Source organism: Eleutherodactylus coqui, chromosome 7, assembly GCF_035609145.1.
Source record: "Eleutherodactylus coqui strain aEleCoq1 chromosome 7, aEleCoq1.hap1, whole genome shotgun sequence".
NCBI classification, from domain to species: domain Eukaryota; kingdom Metazoa; phylum Chordata; class Amphibia; order Anura; family Eleutherodactylidae; genus Eleutherodactylus; species Eleutherodactylus coqui.
Window position 1 is genome coordinate 116,451,109 of NC_089843.1, and position 20,443 is coordinate 116,471,551.

At 43.1% G+C, this 20,443-nt stretch overlaps 1 protein-coding gene across 1 annotated transcript in view; it reads left to right on the plus strand.

Annotated features, from left to right (window-relative positions):
* Positions 1 to 1,472: 1,472 nt before the first annotated feature.
* NAF1 (nuclear assembly factor 1 ribonucleoprotein) overlaps positions 1,473 to 20,443 on the plus strand; it is a 49,442-nt gene continuing 30,471 nt past the window's right edge. The window contains exons 1-4 of the mRNA XM_066573571.1: positions 1,473 to 1,591; positions 4,104 to 4,591; positions 10,507 to 10,645; positions 17,544 to 17,637. Of these exons, the coding sequence (XP_066429668.1) occupies positions 4,104 to 4,591; positions 10,507 to 10,645; positions 17,544 to 17,637 (721 nt within the window). The 5' untranslated portion in view covers positions 1,473 to 1,591. The remainder of the gene's footprint in view (positions 1,592 to 4,103; positions 4,592 to 10,506; positions 10,646 to 17,543; positions 17,638 to 20,443) is intronic.

The following is a 20,443-nucleotide window of genomic DNA, read 5'->3' on the forward strand; positions in this document are numbered from 1 at the left end:
TTTTTCACGTGCGGTTTCTGTGCATTTTGCAATGCAATGAAAATCACCTGTGCAAACACAGTCAGGCTAGTTTCACACGAGCGAAGGCGATATTGGGCCGTGATTCATGGTCCAATATTACACCTTCCACTATGTGAAAGCCCCGTGAATGCAAGGTGTTTTCATGTGAATGAAGGGATTCCCCCAGCCTTGGCTAAAGGGATTCCCCCAGCCTTGGCTAAAGAGATTACACCAGCCGCAGTTAAAGCGATTTCCCCAGCAACGGCACAGGATCGCGGATTTCTCCCATTGCTTTTAAGGAGCAATATCGCAATAAGATTGTACATGCTGCGATTTTTTTTCTACGCAACATCGCGTAAGTGAAAACATCGCAAAGGAGAATGAAACCATAGAAAAGCATTGGCTTCATAATTCTGCGTTTTTACTGCCTGTGTGAAACCGGCCTTATAGGGCATATATTATATGCACGTTATACGGACAGCATTGTTTTACATTGTTGTATTCTGACCTGCGATTGTCATAAGTGTATTTTGCAGCATGTCCTATTTTGGTTTCTATTACGGACCAAAACCGGCCATATAAGTCAATGGAAGTGCTAAAACAATACAGTGAACACGCATGCCACACGTGTATTCACTGCAGTTTTCATGCATGTTGCTAGGAGACAGTGTGTCTCTTTGTTCTGTGTATGAAAAACGCAGTGCATACGCATGTAACACGAGTGTAAAATAAAACACGCATAGGCATTCAAAAACACACACACATACACGCAGCTCATATAGTGTATTTTTCACGGACTAAATACGCAAACGGTCAAGCAAATTGACTCGTAGTCTGTGTGAATGGGCCGTAGTCAATGTCTGACCTTCTAGCACGCCTTGTAAGGCCTCTTTCTCACATGACCGTATGGTCCCTGTGTATTATGCGGTTTTCGCATGCGTAATATGCAGTACCAAACTCCCATAGACTATAATTGTGCCTCTCACACACAGCGTGAGAAATACGCATGCAAAAAAAAATCACGGCAGCCACTATCTTGGCATGTATTACACACGCATACACGCCAAGATTTTGTTTCTCCTTATGAGTGTTTCGCAGGTTTCGGGTGGGCTTAGTAAGAGACCTATGATGTCAGTAGGGAGGGGTTCACTTTCTCCCTGTGGAGACACCAAATAGGACTCGAGAAGTTTTTTAATGACAGTAAAAATCACAAAAAAAAATATTTTTTTTTTACTATGGATTCTACACTAAACTGTACTAGGAAAGTGATCCCAGAAATGGGGAAATGTTATAACTGAGGAATAGAATAATAGATGCCGAAACACCACGTGACCACCGGCCGGAGGCGAGCGATGACGTCACTGGAAGTTCAGCAGTGTCGTCCTAACAACGCCTCAACAGGTCGCTGCTCCAATGAGCGAGGAGGATGATGCCGAACGCTGAACAGGTAAGCCAATCACAGAGCAGGAAGCAGTGTGGCTCATAGCGAGGCTTGGAACGCAAAGCAGGACAGCGTGTGGTGCACGCGTGTTGTCCCTGAACCTGTTACTGCTGCTGTGATGCTGGAGGAGTGAGGGCTCCGGGTGGACGGGTAAGTGCTGGAATTACAGCCGCTTCTAGCTATCTGCGGCGTTAGTGGCCTCCATTGTTATTTCGGCCCCATGTGGATAAAGTCCTGCCTCACTGCTGTAGCAGAGGCTTGGGGCGTAATGGCACACTTCTAGCTGGTATGCCATGTTACTGACTAGTGCAGTAGGGATATTCCCAGCATCAGCTAGCTATTTTAGGATGCATGAATGCCCATGTAAAGTGGTGCCCTACATATCCTGGTCAGCTGACTAAATGGGGGGGGGGAAAAAGTTTAGCACCCATGATGTCATTGCAACATTGTCGCCCTACTGCACGTCACTGCAACAAGATAGTGTGTTGTCCTGGACCAAGGCACTGCAGCAGCTAATTACTAGTCATGGCGGTGGTGTTGCTCCTGTGTGGTGACAGCGCAATTCAGATCACAGCAGGTCCTATCAAGGTGCGCATTCCTCGCGCATACATGCCAAGAATCTCCAAAAAGCAATGGTGGTGAAAGCTTTTTTTTCCTTTGCCCCAGCAGAAAAAAGTATTAAAAGTTATTCAATACATAATATTTTAGCATATAGCACATGTATTTCCTCTGCGTGACATCGTGAATGGAGGCAATGAAAGTCTATGGGCTTTCATTCTTCCATTCACACAGCTGCGAGGGGACATCCGTATAAAACACAGTAGAAATAATCGCAGCATGCCCTATTTCTCTGCATTTCATACGGAGCCCTTGAAGAGATGTGTATTGAAATGCTGCCCCTTCGAGATGCCTGTGACAGGGCAGTGTTTAATACGGAGCCCAGCTCTGCACAGAGTAGGGGATTTGAAAAAAAGTCACCCTGCACATGTCCGTGACATCAGAATCCTGGGCATGCGCAGGTCCAATCGCAACCCGTACTCAATCTCTGCTGGCAGAGCGAGTGGGCTGCGATGAGTACAACGCTACAAGATACTGTGTCAAATATACAGTATTTACATGACATTAAATTCAAAATCTCCAATGAAAAAAAAGTGATATTTTTTTTGGGGGGGGGGGGGTCCAATTTTAACATGCCTGGTGAGGGTTAAAGGGCTTGCCCACTTCTACGCTATTGATGATCATTGAATTCAAAATGAACAGGACCTGCTATACCATACATGGCCATAGCAATGTGTAAGGCGCTATCAACTTCCTGCTCTGTACACACTGCCAGGAGAACAGCTGATTGGTTGGGTTCAGAGCAGCAGACCACTCTGATCAATTATCGATAACTTATCCTGAAGATGGATCATCAATAGTGTAGAGGTGGACAACCCCTTTAATGCAATTCAAGAAAAGTTAGGGCTTGTAATACAGTTTTCATAGTAGTCATGTTCTCTGTTAAGTGAATACAGTCGAATCACTTTGGACAGCACCTTCCCTGTTCCTGCAGGATATTAGAAGGGGGCTATGGCATAACTTGTAAGAGTACATTGGTGGATATCTTGTTTTTTTTTTTAATTACAACTGTTAATTTAATTATTGATTACCTCCCCGTCATTTTCAGGTCTCTTTCACACAGGGGACAGTGATATCGCCGCGAGAAAATCGCAGTGATATCTTAGCTGTGTTCTGTGCGATATCACTGCATTTCTCACGGCGATATCACAGTATTGTGTCGCTACAAAGTCGTGTGACTTTGTAGCACTCTTGTGCTGGAATTTTCAGAGGGGCTTGAAAAATAAGCCCTGGCTGCAGTAAAAAAGGGAAAAAACACAATACATCACCTAAGAGGCGTAATCCACTCCATCACAATTCTCCTCGCAGGTCTGGCAGACTTGCTTGTAGTTTTAACCTAGCGCTTCCTGGTCAAGGGTACAAAAACCCTGCCTCCAGGAAGTGCTAGCCCTGAGTTGCTGAGCCGCTGTGCTTGAGAACCAATCACAGCCATTGCATTGAATAGCTGTGATTGGTTCACCAAGCGCTGGCTCTGATTGGTTTTCGAGCACCACGGCTCAGACAATCAAAGCCAGCGCTTCCTGGAGGCTGGGATTTTGAACCTTCAAACCAGGGAGCACTGGGTGAAAACTACAAGCAAGTCTGCTTGAGCTGCAGAAGAGATGTGCGGTGGAGCTGGACAGCGCCTCTTAGGTGCTGCAATATATATTTTTTTTTTCTTGCAATGTAGCAGCCTACAAAACTTCGCTAATGTGAAGGAACCCATTGGAACGCATGGGCTTCACTTACATGTGATTTGTAGCACTGTCACACTGGCAAGAAAATTGCATAATTTTGTGGCCTGTGTGAAAGCGGCCTTAAGCTAGGAAAACCCCTTTAATATACGGTCCAGTATGAAGCTTTTTAGAAAGAAGGGCACTTTTCCCTAGTGCTCGATATTTGAGTGGCTGTTTCCTTTTGTATGGCCATCATTCATCCTGGATGAAGGCTTCGTTTGCTCTAGACTCTTGAGAGCCCTTATCTCCCTTCACTTTCAAAGGTTTTAGTTAATTGTTGAATTCTCCCTGCCTGCTTATTAACTATGCTTTTTCTTTGTGAATTATAGATGACCATGGAAACACAGGAGGAAATGGCGTTACCTGAAGAAACTGCTGATGTATTGCAAAACAGCAATAACCTTTCTGGAGGGGAGGACGAAAAGACCTCTATAACAGAGTCCCGTGCTCCTGGATGTAGTAATGATATCGTACATAGTGTCTCAGAGAAGGGCCAGGATGTATCCAGAGGAGATCCTGCAAATCCTAATGCTGGGGTACTCCTTTTGCCCCAAGCAACTGAAGTCTCAGAAGGGACTCTGCCGACTATTGTGATTGAGTCTTTGCCTTGTAACCTACAACCCCAGGAAAACATGGAGGTAGCTGAACAACTGGAAGGCTTACATTTCAAAAACCATACTATTGATGAACACGACGAGGGCCTTGGAGGAACCGACTGTGTCCTTGTTAATGATTGCCTTCCGGCTTCCATTAGAATAGAGGCTGCGGGAGTTTATGATCATGAAGAAAGTTCTTCTGAGGACTCTTCATCAGACAGGTGGGCTACTGAACCATTCATACAGAAATCTAGACTACATGCACATGTACTTTTTGGATGATTTTTCTTTTTTTATGTTTTTCTTAAAGTGCAGATTGACCAAAAACGGTTTATTCTTTTAAAATTAAGTACAGCTTACTAAAAGTCCTTTTAGACACAACAATTTTCGTTCAAAAATTGCTCAAAGCCAACTTTTGAGCGATAATCATTGTCTAACTACACTGACATCGTGCATTTTTCATTAAGCCTTCGCTGATCCTTCTTTTTCAGCATGCTGAAAGATCAGTTATCAGGAAATCACAGCAGGATACAGCTGATACTATTGTTTTAGCTGTAGAGTGCTCCCTTAAGACAGGCGGTGTATTAGGAACACAGCTGTCCACCTGTGTTCTTCATGCCCCGCTTGGAGCGCTTGGCTGTATAACAGCCGGGCGCTCCGAGCAGGGAACAGCTGGACGCAGGAGACAAGCGGCCCCACTTGTCTTCTGCATCCCCCGCTCGATTACCTTGCGCTTAAAGGCACACAACAATTATCGCTCAAAAGATTTTTTTGAGTGATAATCGTTGTGTCTAAACCAGGCTTTAGAGTAGCAAGTTTGGAATCTTGTATGTGTCTTGCTTCTCTGGACACTACTTTGCTATCCTCTGTTATAGGTAGTGGGTGCCATAAGGCAAAGAGCACGCACACTCAGGCCTGAAAGTAGTCAAGGGACTTTACATTCCTGCAATCCATATTGAGGTTGAATTACAGTCAAACCTCTCGTTTCCTTGGTAATCCGTCTCTAAAAGCAATCGGCGAAACTTGGAACTAATGAAACTCAAGGCAATTTTTTTTTCCATAGGAATCAATATAAACCCAATTAATTTGTTCTAGACATTCCAAAAAACACACCAAACTACCTTTTAATAGAGAATAAATATGGTTTTTAATACCAAAAACAATAATGAATATAAAAGACTACTGTAAAGAATAAATGAACATTGAACATGTTACTGTGTTTTATCTGTGCTGTTACATAGAACTGCAGGTGACATCACTGTGGTGTCTGGGTAATCATGGCCACTTACAGTACACTACAGTACTGTTTTACTAGCTCCCACAGCGACGCTGGAGAAAGGTGGGTAGAGTTTCAGTATCAGCAGGAGGAGACGCTGAGCAGGAGACCACGTGGGCCGCGTCACCATCGTGGCCACCAATTAAACTAGAAGCAGCCAGTGAAACTAGAGGCAAAATTCTGGCTTGAAAAATCTGTGAAACTGGAAGCTGACTAAACTAGAAGACAACGAAACTAGAGGTTTGACTATATATGAATGGTGTCTTTTTGCTTTAATGAAAGCTTATAAGGTAGTAATTTTGTGTTTCTGAGGCTAGATTCATACGCACATATTTGCGCATGGAAAGCTTGCTCTTGCAGTATGCAGAACATAGAACCTATTGATTTCAATGAGTTCGGTCACATGAGTGTATTTGGCGTGCACAAAAAAACAAAACACTGCATACTCTTTCCCTGAGCAGGTAGATGGAACACATTAAAGTAATTGGCCGTTTCAATGGCTGAGAGAATCAGTGTATGTTTTCTAGTGTGTGCAGTTGGGCACAACGTGTGTGCATAAAGAGTAATAATTGCTGTTGTGCATGCAAATAGACATACGCTTGTGTGAATTCGTCCTAAGTCACATACCCACTACTGAAATCGCATCAAAGTACCCCTCAAGGCTATGATTGTATGCTGTGCAGTATTGAAAATGCATAGCTTGAGAACCACGCACTAAGGTCCTACCGTGGCAATTCCCAACCAGTGGCTCATGGCCCCTTGCTATGTGGCTTGCCGTAGGATTTCTGAGTCATCACCATATGCACTGGCAACTGACGTTGGTCACTTTCTAACAATTCCACAGTGCCAATATGGATTATACACTCAGCCAAACAAAACCCCGCACCTAGGAGTTGTCGGAATCCAATGAAACTTTCTTTGTATGATTATAACATTGTTTCTCCCCTTTCTGTCCTTAAGAACATCCATCCAGTGAATCCTTCCTATTCTCTGTCTGAGCCTTTAAAATCTGTCTTTCTGAAATCCAACTTTGAGGTCTGAGTCCTCCAAGATTTTCCTCCCCCTGTGATCCAAACTTCAAGCATAGCATGATCCCTGCCCCCTAAAGTCCCAGCCACCCTTACTGCCTAAACCATTTTCTCCCTGTTATCATAGAATGGTAGAGCTGGAAGGGACCTCCAGGGTCATCGGGTCCAACCCCCTGCTCAGTGCAGGATCACTAAATCATCCCAGCAAGATGTCTGTCCAGTCTTTATAATGTAGAGAGAGGCAGCATGAGCAAAAATTATCCCAATAGGTATAACTTTATTCCAAATGATCCATATACAGCAATGTTTCGACTCCCCTCGAGTATTTTTATCAAGCTTGATGAAGACTCCTTAGGGGAGTTGAAATGTTGCTGTATATGGATCATTTGGAATAAAGTTATATCCATTGGGATAATTTATGCAATGCTCATGCTGCCTCTTTACAGTATTTGGACTTCATTCAGGATTTGGGTCTAAACCTCTACAAGGCGTGCATCTGAAATGCACTCCGCCCTGGGTGGGCTTTCTTGGTGAGTGCTGCTGACGAATTGTGTTTTCTATGTCTGTCCAGCCTTTGTTTGAAGATTTCCCATTGAAGGAGATCTCGCCACCTCCCGTGGCAACCTGTTCCACTCATTGATCACCCCTGACTCAGTTTTTTTTTCTTCTAATATCTAATTTGTGTCTCCTCCCTTTAAGTTTCATCCCATTGCTTCTAGTCTTTCCTTGTACAAATGAGGCTAGAGCAGATCCCTATGCCATTACTTTTGAAACTTGAATAACACTTAAGTGTTAGCTTTGTTCATATAATGTTGAAAAGTCCATTTTGATAAACTTGACAGTTCAGCATTACTTAAGATGGTTCAGGAATTCAACAAAATGGCTTCCGCCAATGCAGCCTGTCGGAAATCCATCCTTAGGACATGTGAATGCAACTCTAGACCAGAGGGGGCAGTATGGCGGCGAAACCTAGCGCATACTATTTGTTTCTGTCGGGCTTGCCGTTCAGCCTAAGAGGAATGGGCTTTACACCGGCCTTCATGATGAATTCTTCTACCCTAGGACTGCTTTTTCACAGGCTGAATGGATGGCAGCTATTTAGTTGAACCCCTTTAGGCTGGGTTCACACAGGGCTGATTTGCTGCGGTTTGCTGTTGCATATCCGCACTGCGGCAAAACCGCTGCGTTTGCAGTGCAATGCAGCACAAATGAGATTTGCCAAAAAGCTGTTCTCACAGGGCGGATTTTTTTCTGCACAGCCGCAGTGCGGAAATGCAACTGCGGCGCGGTTTTAAAGATGCAGCATGTTCATTCTAGGGTCTTTTCCGCAGCGCTTTTTTTTGTCCATAGATCTCTATTGACGCAGTCAAAACCGCACTAAATACACGGCAAAAAGTTTAAAAAAGCGCTGCGGAAAAAAACGCTTGAGGATTTTTCCGCAAGAAAATCCACAAGCCCAAATTAACCTTTGAAGCGGTTTTGCCACAGAAGCAGTTCTTCTGCAGAAAAACCGCAATGGAAAAACCGCGGCATATCAGCCCTGTGTGAACCCAGCCTTATACTGAAATCGCACATGTGGTTTTTAATAGTTTTATTTATTTTTTTTGTGCCAAAGTGCAAACCTATTTGTATTTGCATCCACACCTTTTGTTTTGGCTTAAATTTAAAAAAAAAATTCCACCAAAAGGTAAATGCTTGATTCTGCTATAGTACAAAAATGCATATTTCCTTTTTGACTTGCCAATACCAGTCTTTGGATTCTTGGTAATTGGAAGCACTAGTAAACATGGAGGTGAGTAGCGCACAATTTCAGATGTGTCCCTGCAGAGACTTTCTTTACCTGTGCATTCAGAACAGCCAGCGAGTTGAGAATAACTTGCCTTTCACTTATGCTCTATTTACTGTAGAAGTCCCTTTCACTGTACTATAAATCCTAAGTTTAGATGTAAAATGCATCTGCTGTTGTTTTTTGGTGTTTGAGTCACAAAAAAAATGGATTTTATTTATTTTTTCAATGATCCACTTATTCTTATGGATTTGCATTTAGTCACTTAATAGAACTGCATAAAGGTAATGTGGTTCTATTTGCCTATCAGTTCTCCATTAAATACATTTTGTATGTTGTGTTTTTGTGCCCATTTTGCCTGAATTGCTTTAGAAGATTAACCCTTTGCAATCCAATTTTGGATTCAGGGTTTCCTAGGGGGCTTTCTCTTTTTGCCATTATACAATGGCACCGTCTGCTGGCTAATGCCAGTACTGCGGTATGTGACATGCTGGAGAGGCCTCCGACAACAGAGCAGCCAGTAATATACAGTAAGAATACCCTGCCGGACGTCTTCTGTACAGCTCTGATGTCGGCCCTCAATCAAAATGTCTTTAGACGTCAGACAGTGGATTGGAAAGCGTTAACACATTCCTGGGCTCATCAGTTTATTTTTGACCGCAGCAACCCCCCATCAGTGATGGAGATGAAAGGGGCACCTTCATGGCTCTTTAGGAAATCCTGGGGCAGATTTATTAGCAATAAGGGTATGTTCACACTCAGTGGAAATGCTGCAGAATCTAAACGTTTAAAACTGCATCAAAATCTGCAGTGGATTTTAGCAGCTACAGCGCTCACCCCTGACCTTACACTGCATCTGACCAGCGGTTCGGCGCTCAGTAGAGGCCGCCATGTGACAAGGCGTGGTTTATTGCAAGGTGATGGGAAGCGCTGTAGCTGCAAAATAATCGGCTGCAAATACACAGCTGATTCCTAGTCAAAAAAATGCGCTGGACGTGTGAACTTTAACACTACTTTTTTCTGTCGAATTGCTACAGAATTTTCTGCTGCAGAAATTTCGCAGTGTTTTAACGATGTGTGAACATACCCTGATAGTTACACAGTGCAGTCTTGAGGCTCTTTTACATGCGACGATTATCACTCAAAATTTGTTGAAGCAGACGAAAGTGAGCGATAATCGTCACATGTATACTCGGGAATCGTTCACTTTTTGTTTGAACAATGATTTTTAAGGTGAACTTAAAATCCATCTGGGCCACTGAGAGATAAAGGAAACACATTTATCTGTCAATATGCTTACACTAAATGGGAGAGAGCAATGCAATCTGTTTGCAGCCACGAAAAAACAAAGGAATGTGTTGGTAGCTGTATGCACAGCCGGGTGTGTGTTTAAACACAAGCTGAGCTCTGCAAACAACTCCTGCAGGTCCTTTTACATGCAAATGAAGATGATAGTGTTAATGGCCATTAACAATTTATGCAAATAGATAGCTAAATCTTTCAGTCATTTAAAAGATTATCTTTGTGTCTAAAAGGGCCTTAAGACTAAACAGTCTTAAAGTGTGGCAGATTAATCCCTGTGGCTGTCGAAGCTTTAGTTGGTTTAGTCTGGTTTAACTTCATACCACATTTTTTAAATTGTTTCGGTTTATGCCAAAATTTGGTGCAGTTTTTGGGTTCATATGTCACATTCAGGCCCACATCCTTTTTTATGAAGCCACTTTTTATTGAGATTTGTAAGGTGTCCAGAAGTACCTAAAAACTCCTGATAAATGTGAAGTAAACCATGTTAGGCAGTTTCCTGCACAATTTGTGCCAGAAAACGGACATATTTCCAATAGTAAACCTGCCCGACTCCAGCTGTGATCACATCCACATAGTGCCTGGTATCACTACTGGCCCTCTTTCAGTAGGCATAAGCCACATTACCAGACACTGAGTATGGATGATGGTTGCTGACGACTCGCTACAGTAGAAGAGTGGTCAGGAAATATTACCTTTGAGTTTGTATGTGACAGAACAATGAAGTCTCTTTGTGTCTTTCAGTGACTCGGATTCAGATTCATCTTCCTCCTCTTCTACATCATCCTCTTCATCTTCACTGTCTTCAGTGCTCCAGCTTGATGAAGAACCACCGGAAACCATTGACCTTCCTATGAAGACTAGAGATGAGTTACTTGTGGATGTGAGTAAATCTCATCAGTTTTTGAGTCTAGACAGTTTTGAAATGCTCCATTAGGTCTCCTCATTCGCATTTGTAGGCTCATAGCAATAAAAAACATTGATTTGTTTTCAGACTTCTTTTTTCTTCGCTCTGTCTCTATAGAAAAGTCTATGGGAAACCACCTAAGGGGGAAGTCATACACAGCATGCTATGATTTGCAACAAAAAACTCCATCTCCCACAAAAAAATAAAATGTCAATGATTAAACACATTTAAGCCCGCGGCTGAGGACCATGCGTACCTGTCCCGGTCATCTTTTTTTCTTTTACTGCGGAAGCGTTGGTGCATTTGCGCAGTACAGTTTTATTTATTTATATATTTTATTTTATTTTTATTTATTTTCCCAAATCTCTGCTTTCCCGTGCAATTTGTGGTTGGGCCGCAGATTGGATGGCTACTATTGACTTTAATAGAAGCTGTTTATGCGGGAACAGCGCTGTAATGGAGCATGCTGAGATTTGATTTTCGCATCCAAAGATCCGCAAATCAAATCCGCATACCTTAATTCAGCTGCGGGCGCCCATATTTCCCTATGGCCGGCTTGAACTGTGGATCGTCCGTGCAGATTCCGCATTTCAAATCCGCTCGTGGACATTGGGCCTAAATTACATACCTTAATTCTCTATTGACCTCCAGCCAACATCTGGACACTGCTTTTGTGCTGTAAAAGAACGTCATCAAAAATCAGTGTTTTTGCAAAAAAAAAAAAAAAAGTGCATCTCCAACTAATAAGTTTCAACCTGCTGGGGGAGGGATTATCATCTTTCAATGCATGGGGGACAGGGGAGGCAAAATTTGCTCAAAAGCCATTTTCAGTGATGATTGTTGCTTGTAAGGGCCCCTGTCTACAGCCGTGACGGAATATCACCAGCAATATTCCGTCGTGGGGGACGAGGGGGAAGCGCTGAGAGTTCTCAGCTGTGAGCCTATCTGACAGATATGCTCACCGCGGAGAATCGTGGCATGCCGCAATTTGCGTCACGTGAGTGGAGAATTTCTATGATTCTCTGCTCGTGGACAGGGGTCTGCGCTTTCCATAGCAACGCTATGGAAAGCTTGCACTGCGTTACTCGCGGCCGGATTATGACCACGAGTAATGCAATGTACTATCTCCCGTGGACAAGAGCCCTAAATGTGTGCCCGCCATGCACTTTTCGTCCTTTTCGAAGTTCAGCTCTGCTTAAAATCTGTCCTCCCTGATAAGAGGGACCGCACGTGGGGTTCTCTGTAGGCAATGCTGATAACATTCTTTTCACTTCTGTCTGGCTGGATAACAATAGTGATTAATTTAGAGAACAGACTAGCTGCTGTTCTCTAAATACATGCAAATGAAACTAGTTAGCTACTAAATGGCTGATTAACCTATTAGTAGCTAATGCAAAATGATCGCTCAAAACTGTCAATTTCTGATGAATTTTGAGCGCTCATCTCTCTGTGTAAGTGGGGCTTTAGACTCCCCTCCCCTTCAATCGGACCATTATCCATCACTTTTGTGAATTCGGTGCTGCCTGTAGCCTGGCACTGGACAATTTCTAGGATCCAGTGTTCTTAGAAATCCATTGTTGGTTGCTAGGGTGTATAGTCCCATATCTTACTCATTGGAGATCTCTTCTTGTTGGAGACTGCCTTAACATTTGCTATAATTTCCTTTTTTCTATTTTTTTAAGTGTATATAAAAGCTGAAAGCATCCAAGTGTATCATAACTCTACAAAATAGTGGTATTTGTATGAAAATTCTGAGAACATTATTAAGCCATTATCACTTAATTATCCAATTAGGCCGTTTACACTTTACATTTGTTAATTACGGAGCAATGTAGTGGATAATAAAACTGAATGGGCGAACATTTGCTGAAGAGATCTGTCATTCTAAGGCCGGCTTCACACAGGCGCAAGCACATTTGCGCACACTGCGTTTTTGCAGAATAAACTATGCTTTTTTTTTTTTTGCAGTCACATTAACTTATTTTACTGTACTTTCTGAGCTTGGAAAGCATGTTTATTAGTGCACTGCAAACGCAAGCACTGTCGGAAATGGCTAATTAGTTCCAGATGCGTGTATTCCAGCACAATTAGTGTTTCACGCATCTTACATGTTGTGCCCCCCTCATTGATCTCTATGGGGACCTTTAGTGCACAAATACGCAGTTAAGTAGAACCTTCTTTTTTTTTTTTTTTTTTCACAACTGAAATTCGTGCGCAAAATTCGTGCGCAAAATTCGGAAATGTGAATGAACCCTTTGAAATCAATAGTTTCTATTCTCTGCATATTGCGTGCAAATTTTGTGCGCGTAAATGCGTCCATGTGAAGTTGGCCTAAGGGTAAATGCAGCAGATCAGTGGCAAATCGCACCCCATTACTTAGAGTGGGTACCCATGCATCATTCTATAGGATGTGGATTTGAAGTCTCTGTGTTTAAAAAAAAAATTAAGTGATATACCACTTTGACGCCTGATCCACTTTGGGAATTCGGCATGTGGACTTTCCCAATGTAAAGGGCTAAATCTACCTGCGGCTCCATGGCTATAAATGTGCGTAGCTGGCCAATAGCTGTGGCTTAGCCATCGATTTCTACCATGGTTTTTAGTGAAGGAATTCACATGCAATATCTGACGCAGATTCGCATTCCAACACTCCCATTGATTTCAGCGGGGCCTCGCAGACAGCGTTCAAAAATCAACGTGCTGGGTACATTTTGTGTGCGTATGTCGTGCAGAAAAACCTGCAAGCATGCTCACTTTAATTTCAAAGGGCAAATTAGGGTAATTAGTTTAGTACGTCCTTTTTTTTGTCTGCAATACTCACAAAAATAAAACATGCTGCAGATTTATTTTTATTTTTTTGCACAAGTGAAATGCGCTCATTAAATATACTCATGTGAACAAACCCATTATAATCGGTGCTATTCACTGTCTATTATGCGTTTAAATACGTTCATGTGAATAGACCCTTAAACCGGGCTCAAATGAGAGTGTCGGTATAGTGTATGCCACACGTGTTTTGAAAGTGGAATATACTGTACCAATCTCCCATAGGCGGCCAAGATACTGCTTACACTAATTGTGTAAAACGCACGCAAGAAAAGTCACAGCATGTTATATAAGCATATTTTGTATGCTTACACGCCCAGATAGTACATAGTGTTGTAATTGCGTACTGTGCATGAATATCTCGCAGGCTGCACGCTGTGAGCCCAGCCGAGTCTGTCACCATCTTTTCCAGGCGCACTGACTACAGTGATTTGTACAGTCTATACAGCTAGCACCGCCCTTCAGCCACTGATTGACTGCTCTGTGCATAGAGAGAGCCACCGATTGGTGGGTGTGGTTGGCCTGCATGAATGTGCAGGATTAGTTTTGTGTCTGGTTGCTACTAATAAAATGCAAGTTTCTCCCAAACTCCTGCACAGATGCACACAGCAGAGGCATCTGTTCAATCAGCATGACAGGCACTACCTTATGGAGCTCTCAGTGAGGACTGTGAAAAGATAGTGACAGATTCCCTTTAATACCCTCTTTGCTGCTGTTTTTCAGATGCAGTTTCATGTGGTTAAGGCCCCCAGTCCACGGAAGTTGTGGTATCCCGCGGCGGAGCTCCGCCGTTTGAGCCGCCGCCCGGGAGAAGGAGCCGCCGTCGAACCTCCGCTAGTCAGCCCTATCTGATAGGTTGACCCTGGAGTGGAGGAGGTGGAATGGATGACCGCAGTACCAACCTGCCATCCATTCCAAAAAAAAAACAGGCCCAGATATTTTTAAAGAACAGATCTCCAGCAACTGCTTGCTGGAGACCACATTACCCTCCTGGTGTCTTGCGTCTCCGAGAGCGGGACATGACCTTCCTCCAGTCCCCTTATGCATAGTGCCGGAACCTAGGGGCGAAGTAGCGACCGTCCTCCATATTTGCCTATTCCTCCCCAGGCAATCTTCTTACCAAACCTTCACCTCACCGATCTTCTCCTGGCTCCTCCAGTCCCCCTGGGTCACCTCACTTCCAGCTGGACGGATCCTCTTCTTCCTGTGATGAAGCGTACATTGCAGGCAGTCTCCTTTCTGCAGGGCAATGTACGCTACGTCACTAGTGACGTAGTGTTCGCTGCCTAGCGGGGAATGCCGAATCCTAGGCAGCCTGCTTTAGCATGATTTCGCGATATTTTGCTGCTAGTGTCCTATACCGTGTTTCCCCGAAAACAAGACCTTGTCTTATATTAATTTTTGCCCCAAAAGAGGCACATAGTCTTATTTTCAGGGGTGGGGGGGAGCCTTATATTTGCCTAGGCACCCTTCGGGTCTCCCCCGCTGAGTACAGCACTCTGGCAGGCTTCTGTGTAGTCCTCAATGCCTACGGAGCATCTCTTGGTGGTAACGGGGCTTGAATTCCCTGCCTCCAGCAAGCGATTGGTCCAATTTGGCTCTGGTGGCGCTCTTGAACCAATCGGAGCTGGTGTTCAATGAACAAATCACAGCCCTTTATTGAATGTCTGTATATGAAACACTAGTGGTGAGACGCGCTAAAGCAGGCAGTCGATGTATCGGCATTCCCTGCTAGGCAGTGAACGCAATGTCACTTGTAGTGTTCACTGTCCTGCAGGAAGTAAACTGCAGCTAATGGACACTCCAAAACAGGAAGAAGAGTATCCGGACGGCTGGGGATGAGGTGACCTGGGGGACTGGAGGAGCCGGGAGAAGATGCGGTAAGAAGACTGACAGGGAGGAATAGGTAAGTATTGATTTGGGTTTTTTTTTCTTCTAATGACAAAACTCCTTTAAGGCACAAAATAGGCTGGTCAGGAAGGGGTTAGAACTGGCTGACCTACTTTATCAGATCAGGGAAAGCACAGAGCAGATCTGACAAAATGATCGTTCTCTATGCTCTTCCTCTGTTCTTGCAAGCAAGAACTCACCCGGGGAGAATTTGCTGCACTTACCCAGCCTGTAAAATACTGGCGTCTAACTCTTGCAGCTAGCTCTTAAATCTGGCTGTGGTTTTGTTGTGCCCTGACTTTAGTAACTATAGTAAGTACAATGAGAAGGTAAGATATTCCTAACTTATCTTATTTACTGTCACTTTTTCCTATAGACTTAAAGCCCATTTAGACACAATGATTAGCGCTCAAAAAAGCCGTAACTGCATTGACATCGTGCAGTTTTCTTTAACCAGTCGCTGATCATTCTCTTTCAGCGTGCTGAAAGTCAATGATCAACCTTATCAGGGATTCACAGCAGGATACAGCTGATACTATTGTTTAAGCTGTATCCCGCTCCCTGATGACAGGCTGGGTATGAAGAATACAGCGGTCCCGCTGTGTTCTTCATATTCCACACGGAGCGCAAAGATGTACACCAGCTGAGCGCTATGTGAACAGCCGGGGTATAAAGAACACAGCGGTCCAGCTGCGTCCTGCATACCCCGCTCGGAGCGCACAGCTGTATAACGGTCGGGCGCTCCAAGCAGAGAACAGCTGGATGCAGAAGACAAGCCGCCCGCTTGTCTTCTGCCTCCCCTGTTTGGAGAGCGCAAAGTGATCGCTCAACGTTTGAGCTATCACCTTGCGTTTAAAGGCACACAACAATTATCGCTCAAAAGTTGCTTGCGCGACCTCTTTTGAGCGATAATCGTTGTCTAAATGGGCCTTTAACTACTTCAATCTCTTTCCATGACAGCCAATTTAGTGTTCTTTTTGTTTGTTGTTTTTTTTCCACCCCTGCCTTCCAAAAGCTATAACTGCTGTATTTTACGTTCAAGATAGTCTTGTAAGGGTTAATTTTTGCTGCTCAACTCTGTCCTGTATGCATGCAGTACGAGATGTGCTATTATAAGTGTTTTGTATTCATGCCCTATGCTTTTTCTCATGGTCTCTTTTGCTATTGAACTTTATTGATGCAAGTTAGTGGCAACTGCACTAATTTTTGTGGAGATTATGTATCAACAGGGGTCGGAGAAGAAAGGGGGGGGTGATTGTTGTAAAATGTTTGTTTTCTTTTTGAAAAACTCAATTAACAGTGAAAGCAATAAAACATATACAAGGAAGGGGGAGGAGGTGAGCTGTGATCATCTATTTTGAATAGTGGACAATTTGTTATCTAGAACAGGTGTAATCTTGCCTGCGATGAGATGACTACATAACAGGAAGTGTGTGTTTGTGTATTCTTTAGTTTAAGCCAAAGTTTCATGTTAAGCTTTTTTCGTTCTATATAGCCAGAAAAAGCTTAACATGAGACCTTGGTTTAAACCATAATGGGTCATTTTCTGCTTACACGGCCCCTCTAGTGTCACTTTCACTGATCTGTAGTGTTTAAGGGTCAGTACAAGCTGCTATACAACCCGCCGTGCTTTGACTAGCTGTAAACTTCAAGCTGTGCTTCTGATGGCTTCGCACTTGATCAAGTATTGGGAGACCCGCAGAGATGTTAGTACGTGCTTTTAATGATTTTTCTGGAGAGCTTTTGGCTCGCATGGATTTTTGTCTGTATGCCAATAAAAGTTTAGATGACATTTTCTAAGATTAGCACAATTGTGAGCCTGCTAAATCCTCCAGTCCTCTATTTGCTGCAAATATGAACTTGACCTTTACATTTTCTGCCAGAAGTTGAGTATTATAAGGTCTGAGTTCTCCCAAGTTCATGATATCCCCTAAGATTAGAAAATGATGTGTTGCTGTTTATGCCATTGCTTTACCTTTAGCCCCCTAATCTGAAAGATTATCCACATAAATATAATTGGTCAGTGGCTGGAAACCTTTATAACATCTGTGGTTAACCGCAGGCTTCAGAGTTAAGAGTTGTCTGTCTTTACTCTTTATGTGAGAGTTCATGGATCGCTTGCATTAGTAAAATGCTTTTTCTTTTCCTTCTTCTATAGGAGTTGCCCACTGTTGAAGAATTGTCCATTAGCTTGCCAGACCACGTTGAATTAAAGCCATTTGGAACAGTCTCCAGCATTATTGAGCAATTGGGTATGAATTAGAAATCTTGGAAATGTAATTAATGCTGGATTTCTCAAGCAGTCATTACTATACATTTGTTGCACTATAGACCAAAGACTGTGTGTCTTTATGATTTAAGGAATTGTCTGAGATCAGTAATAAAAGAGGAAAAAAATTACTTGTTAAATCTCTTCCACGCTGTTGCTTCGCATTGGTCCTTGTTTACTGTGGTGCAGCAATAACTTGTCATGTGTAAGCACTGCAGCCATTCGCTGGCCTCGGTGGCTTTGCTGCAGTGATCACATGTTGATATGTACTCGAAGCAGCACTGTAAACAGACCATTGGAGAGCAGCGGGGTATTTAACAGGTAAGAGTCCTTCTGTTATTTTATGCCGTTCCCTTTTTCTTGGCCCATTTTCTTTTGATTCCGGACAACCTTTTAACCTGTGCTTCCTACCTGGTTATGCCCGTCTCTTCCGTAATTCTGAAACAATCACCAGGTACCATTAGAGTAAGTAACATGTTTGATAATAAAGAAATGACCATTCAAAGAATGTCTTTTAGAGGGTCCTCTCAAGGAACATGAAATGTATACCTAGATTTTCAGTTCCATCACATACTATCACAGAAAATCTGGTCTAATTAGAGGTGGTCTTTTGGAAAGGTAATATGCAAACCAGGTAGCCCACCACAGCAATTTATCGCCTATCTACAGAATACGTGATCATTGCCTGATCATAGGGGCTGACTGCTAGGACCCCCATTGGCCACCAGTACGATGTTCCCGATTCTCCTCTTGTGAATTAAGCAGTAGTCACACCTGCTCCGTTCCCCTCTGTTGCACAAGTGACAACTAAAATAACTTCCGATGCAGGTCATATACTTTTGGCTCCTAAACTTTTAGACTTGGGAGCCAAAGGCACCCAAGTGGTGGTCTTTCTTATTTTTTTAACCTAGAGCCCTGCTATAAAGACAAACATTTAAAACACACCGTTCTGGTTTTCTGCAGCTACAACCAAGAGAATGGAAGTTTATTGGATAAAGTTTTATATTGAGTTCAGTGCAGTATTCAGCTTGTGGCTCCTTCTAGTGGTAGCTGCAAATAGTCAGAATATTGAGCACAGGCTAGTAGTGTACATGTTGTCAGTTCACAGTCTAATGTAAATGCTTTCTTTTAGGCTGGCTGTCCATGGGCGAGGTGTCATTGCGAGATCTGCGGCGATAAATCGCACCCGGAGCTTGCATGACACGCTTTCCATAGGATAAATATGGAAAGCGCAGCCTACTGCACACAAGCAAAAAATCATAGTGATTTTTCTGCTCGCGTGATTAAAATCACTGCATTCCGCGATTCTCCGCAGTGAGCCTATCATTAATATAGGCTCATCAAAGAGACCTTTTAGTGCTCACCCCTCCTCCCCCACGGCAGAATATCGCTAGCTATATTCTGTCGCGGCCGTGGACAGGCTTCCTTACATGTAGTAATGTTACTTTTATTTTGGTGACCAAAAAACTTACTTTGACTCCCATATTTTTAGACCTGATAGCCAAAGCTGCCCAAATTGATTGTTAGTTTTTTTTCTTGGCATGGAGCCCTATGGAACTTCCAGAGCTATTGGAGCACTGTATTCAGTTGATAGAATGTCCATCTTCACGCATCTTTGTGAATAATTTTTATAAGACCAGCTTTACAATGTATATTTGCATCAAAAACTCGCGGTGTCCAAAGTCAATATATATAAAATATTAGAAAAAAAATCACAGTGGTAGGGAAGTCTATATAATTATTAATCTAGCCCTTCACAGATATAGACTAAAATCATAACTTTATTACTAATGTTAAAATACCGGGCTAAGAAAATCCTTAGGCTGTGCTGGATTACCAGCCTTATAGGGTATAACGGACAGTCTTTAATGAGTGTCCTAGATGCACACAGTAGGATGTAGTATCACCTACGTGAGTGTGTGATATATACGAAGAATTATATCAGTCATAGAATGGAATGTATGGCGCCATTAGGTGATTCATACAGTAATAATGCAGATCATCATTTGTCCAGCAATATTACTGTGTGCAATTATTTCCCAGACTCAAGTGAGATAAATTTCAGAGAAATCTCAGTAAACCTAACTGAGTTTTCATATGAGATGAGAGATCTTGGTGTTCATTAGAGATGAGCGAGCGTACTCGGATAAGCACTACTCGCTCGAGTAATTGGCTTTATCCGAGTATCGCTGTGCTCGGGTCTAAAGATTCGGGTGCCGCTGCGGCTGACAGGTGAGTCGCAGCGGGGAGCAAGGAAGAGCGGGCGGGAGAGAGGGAGAGAAAGATCTTACCTCCGTTCCTCCCCGCTCCGTGCCGGCACCCGAATCTTTAGACCCGAGCACAGCGATACTCGGATGAAGCCAATTACTCGAGCGAGTAGTGCTTATCCGAGTACGCTCGCTCATCTCTAGTGTTCATATATTTTTTTTGGAAAACTCAAAGATTCATCCTTTGTTTAGATTTTTGGAGTTAGATTCGTACTCCTTAAAACTGGATTATTGCTCTAGAATTGGATTCGTACTCTTTTTAGAACTGGATTATTGCTCAAATCATACAGATATATTTCTCAGATCTTAGTATGAGCATAGGTTGTAACCAAGGGTACGGATATTCATGTTACTCTTTATTCCTGTCGTTTGTTTGATAGTGATAGCTTGGCAATATGCTGCTAAACAAGAGCTAGCCCCAGATACATAGATTTCAGTGCTTGGGACCGTCACAGCAATATACCAGTTATGCTATCTTCTCATAATGACTGGCAATCACTCGAAAGAACGAAACAAGAAGTG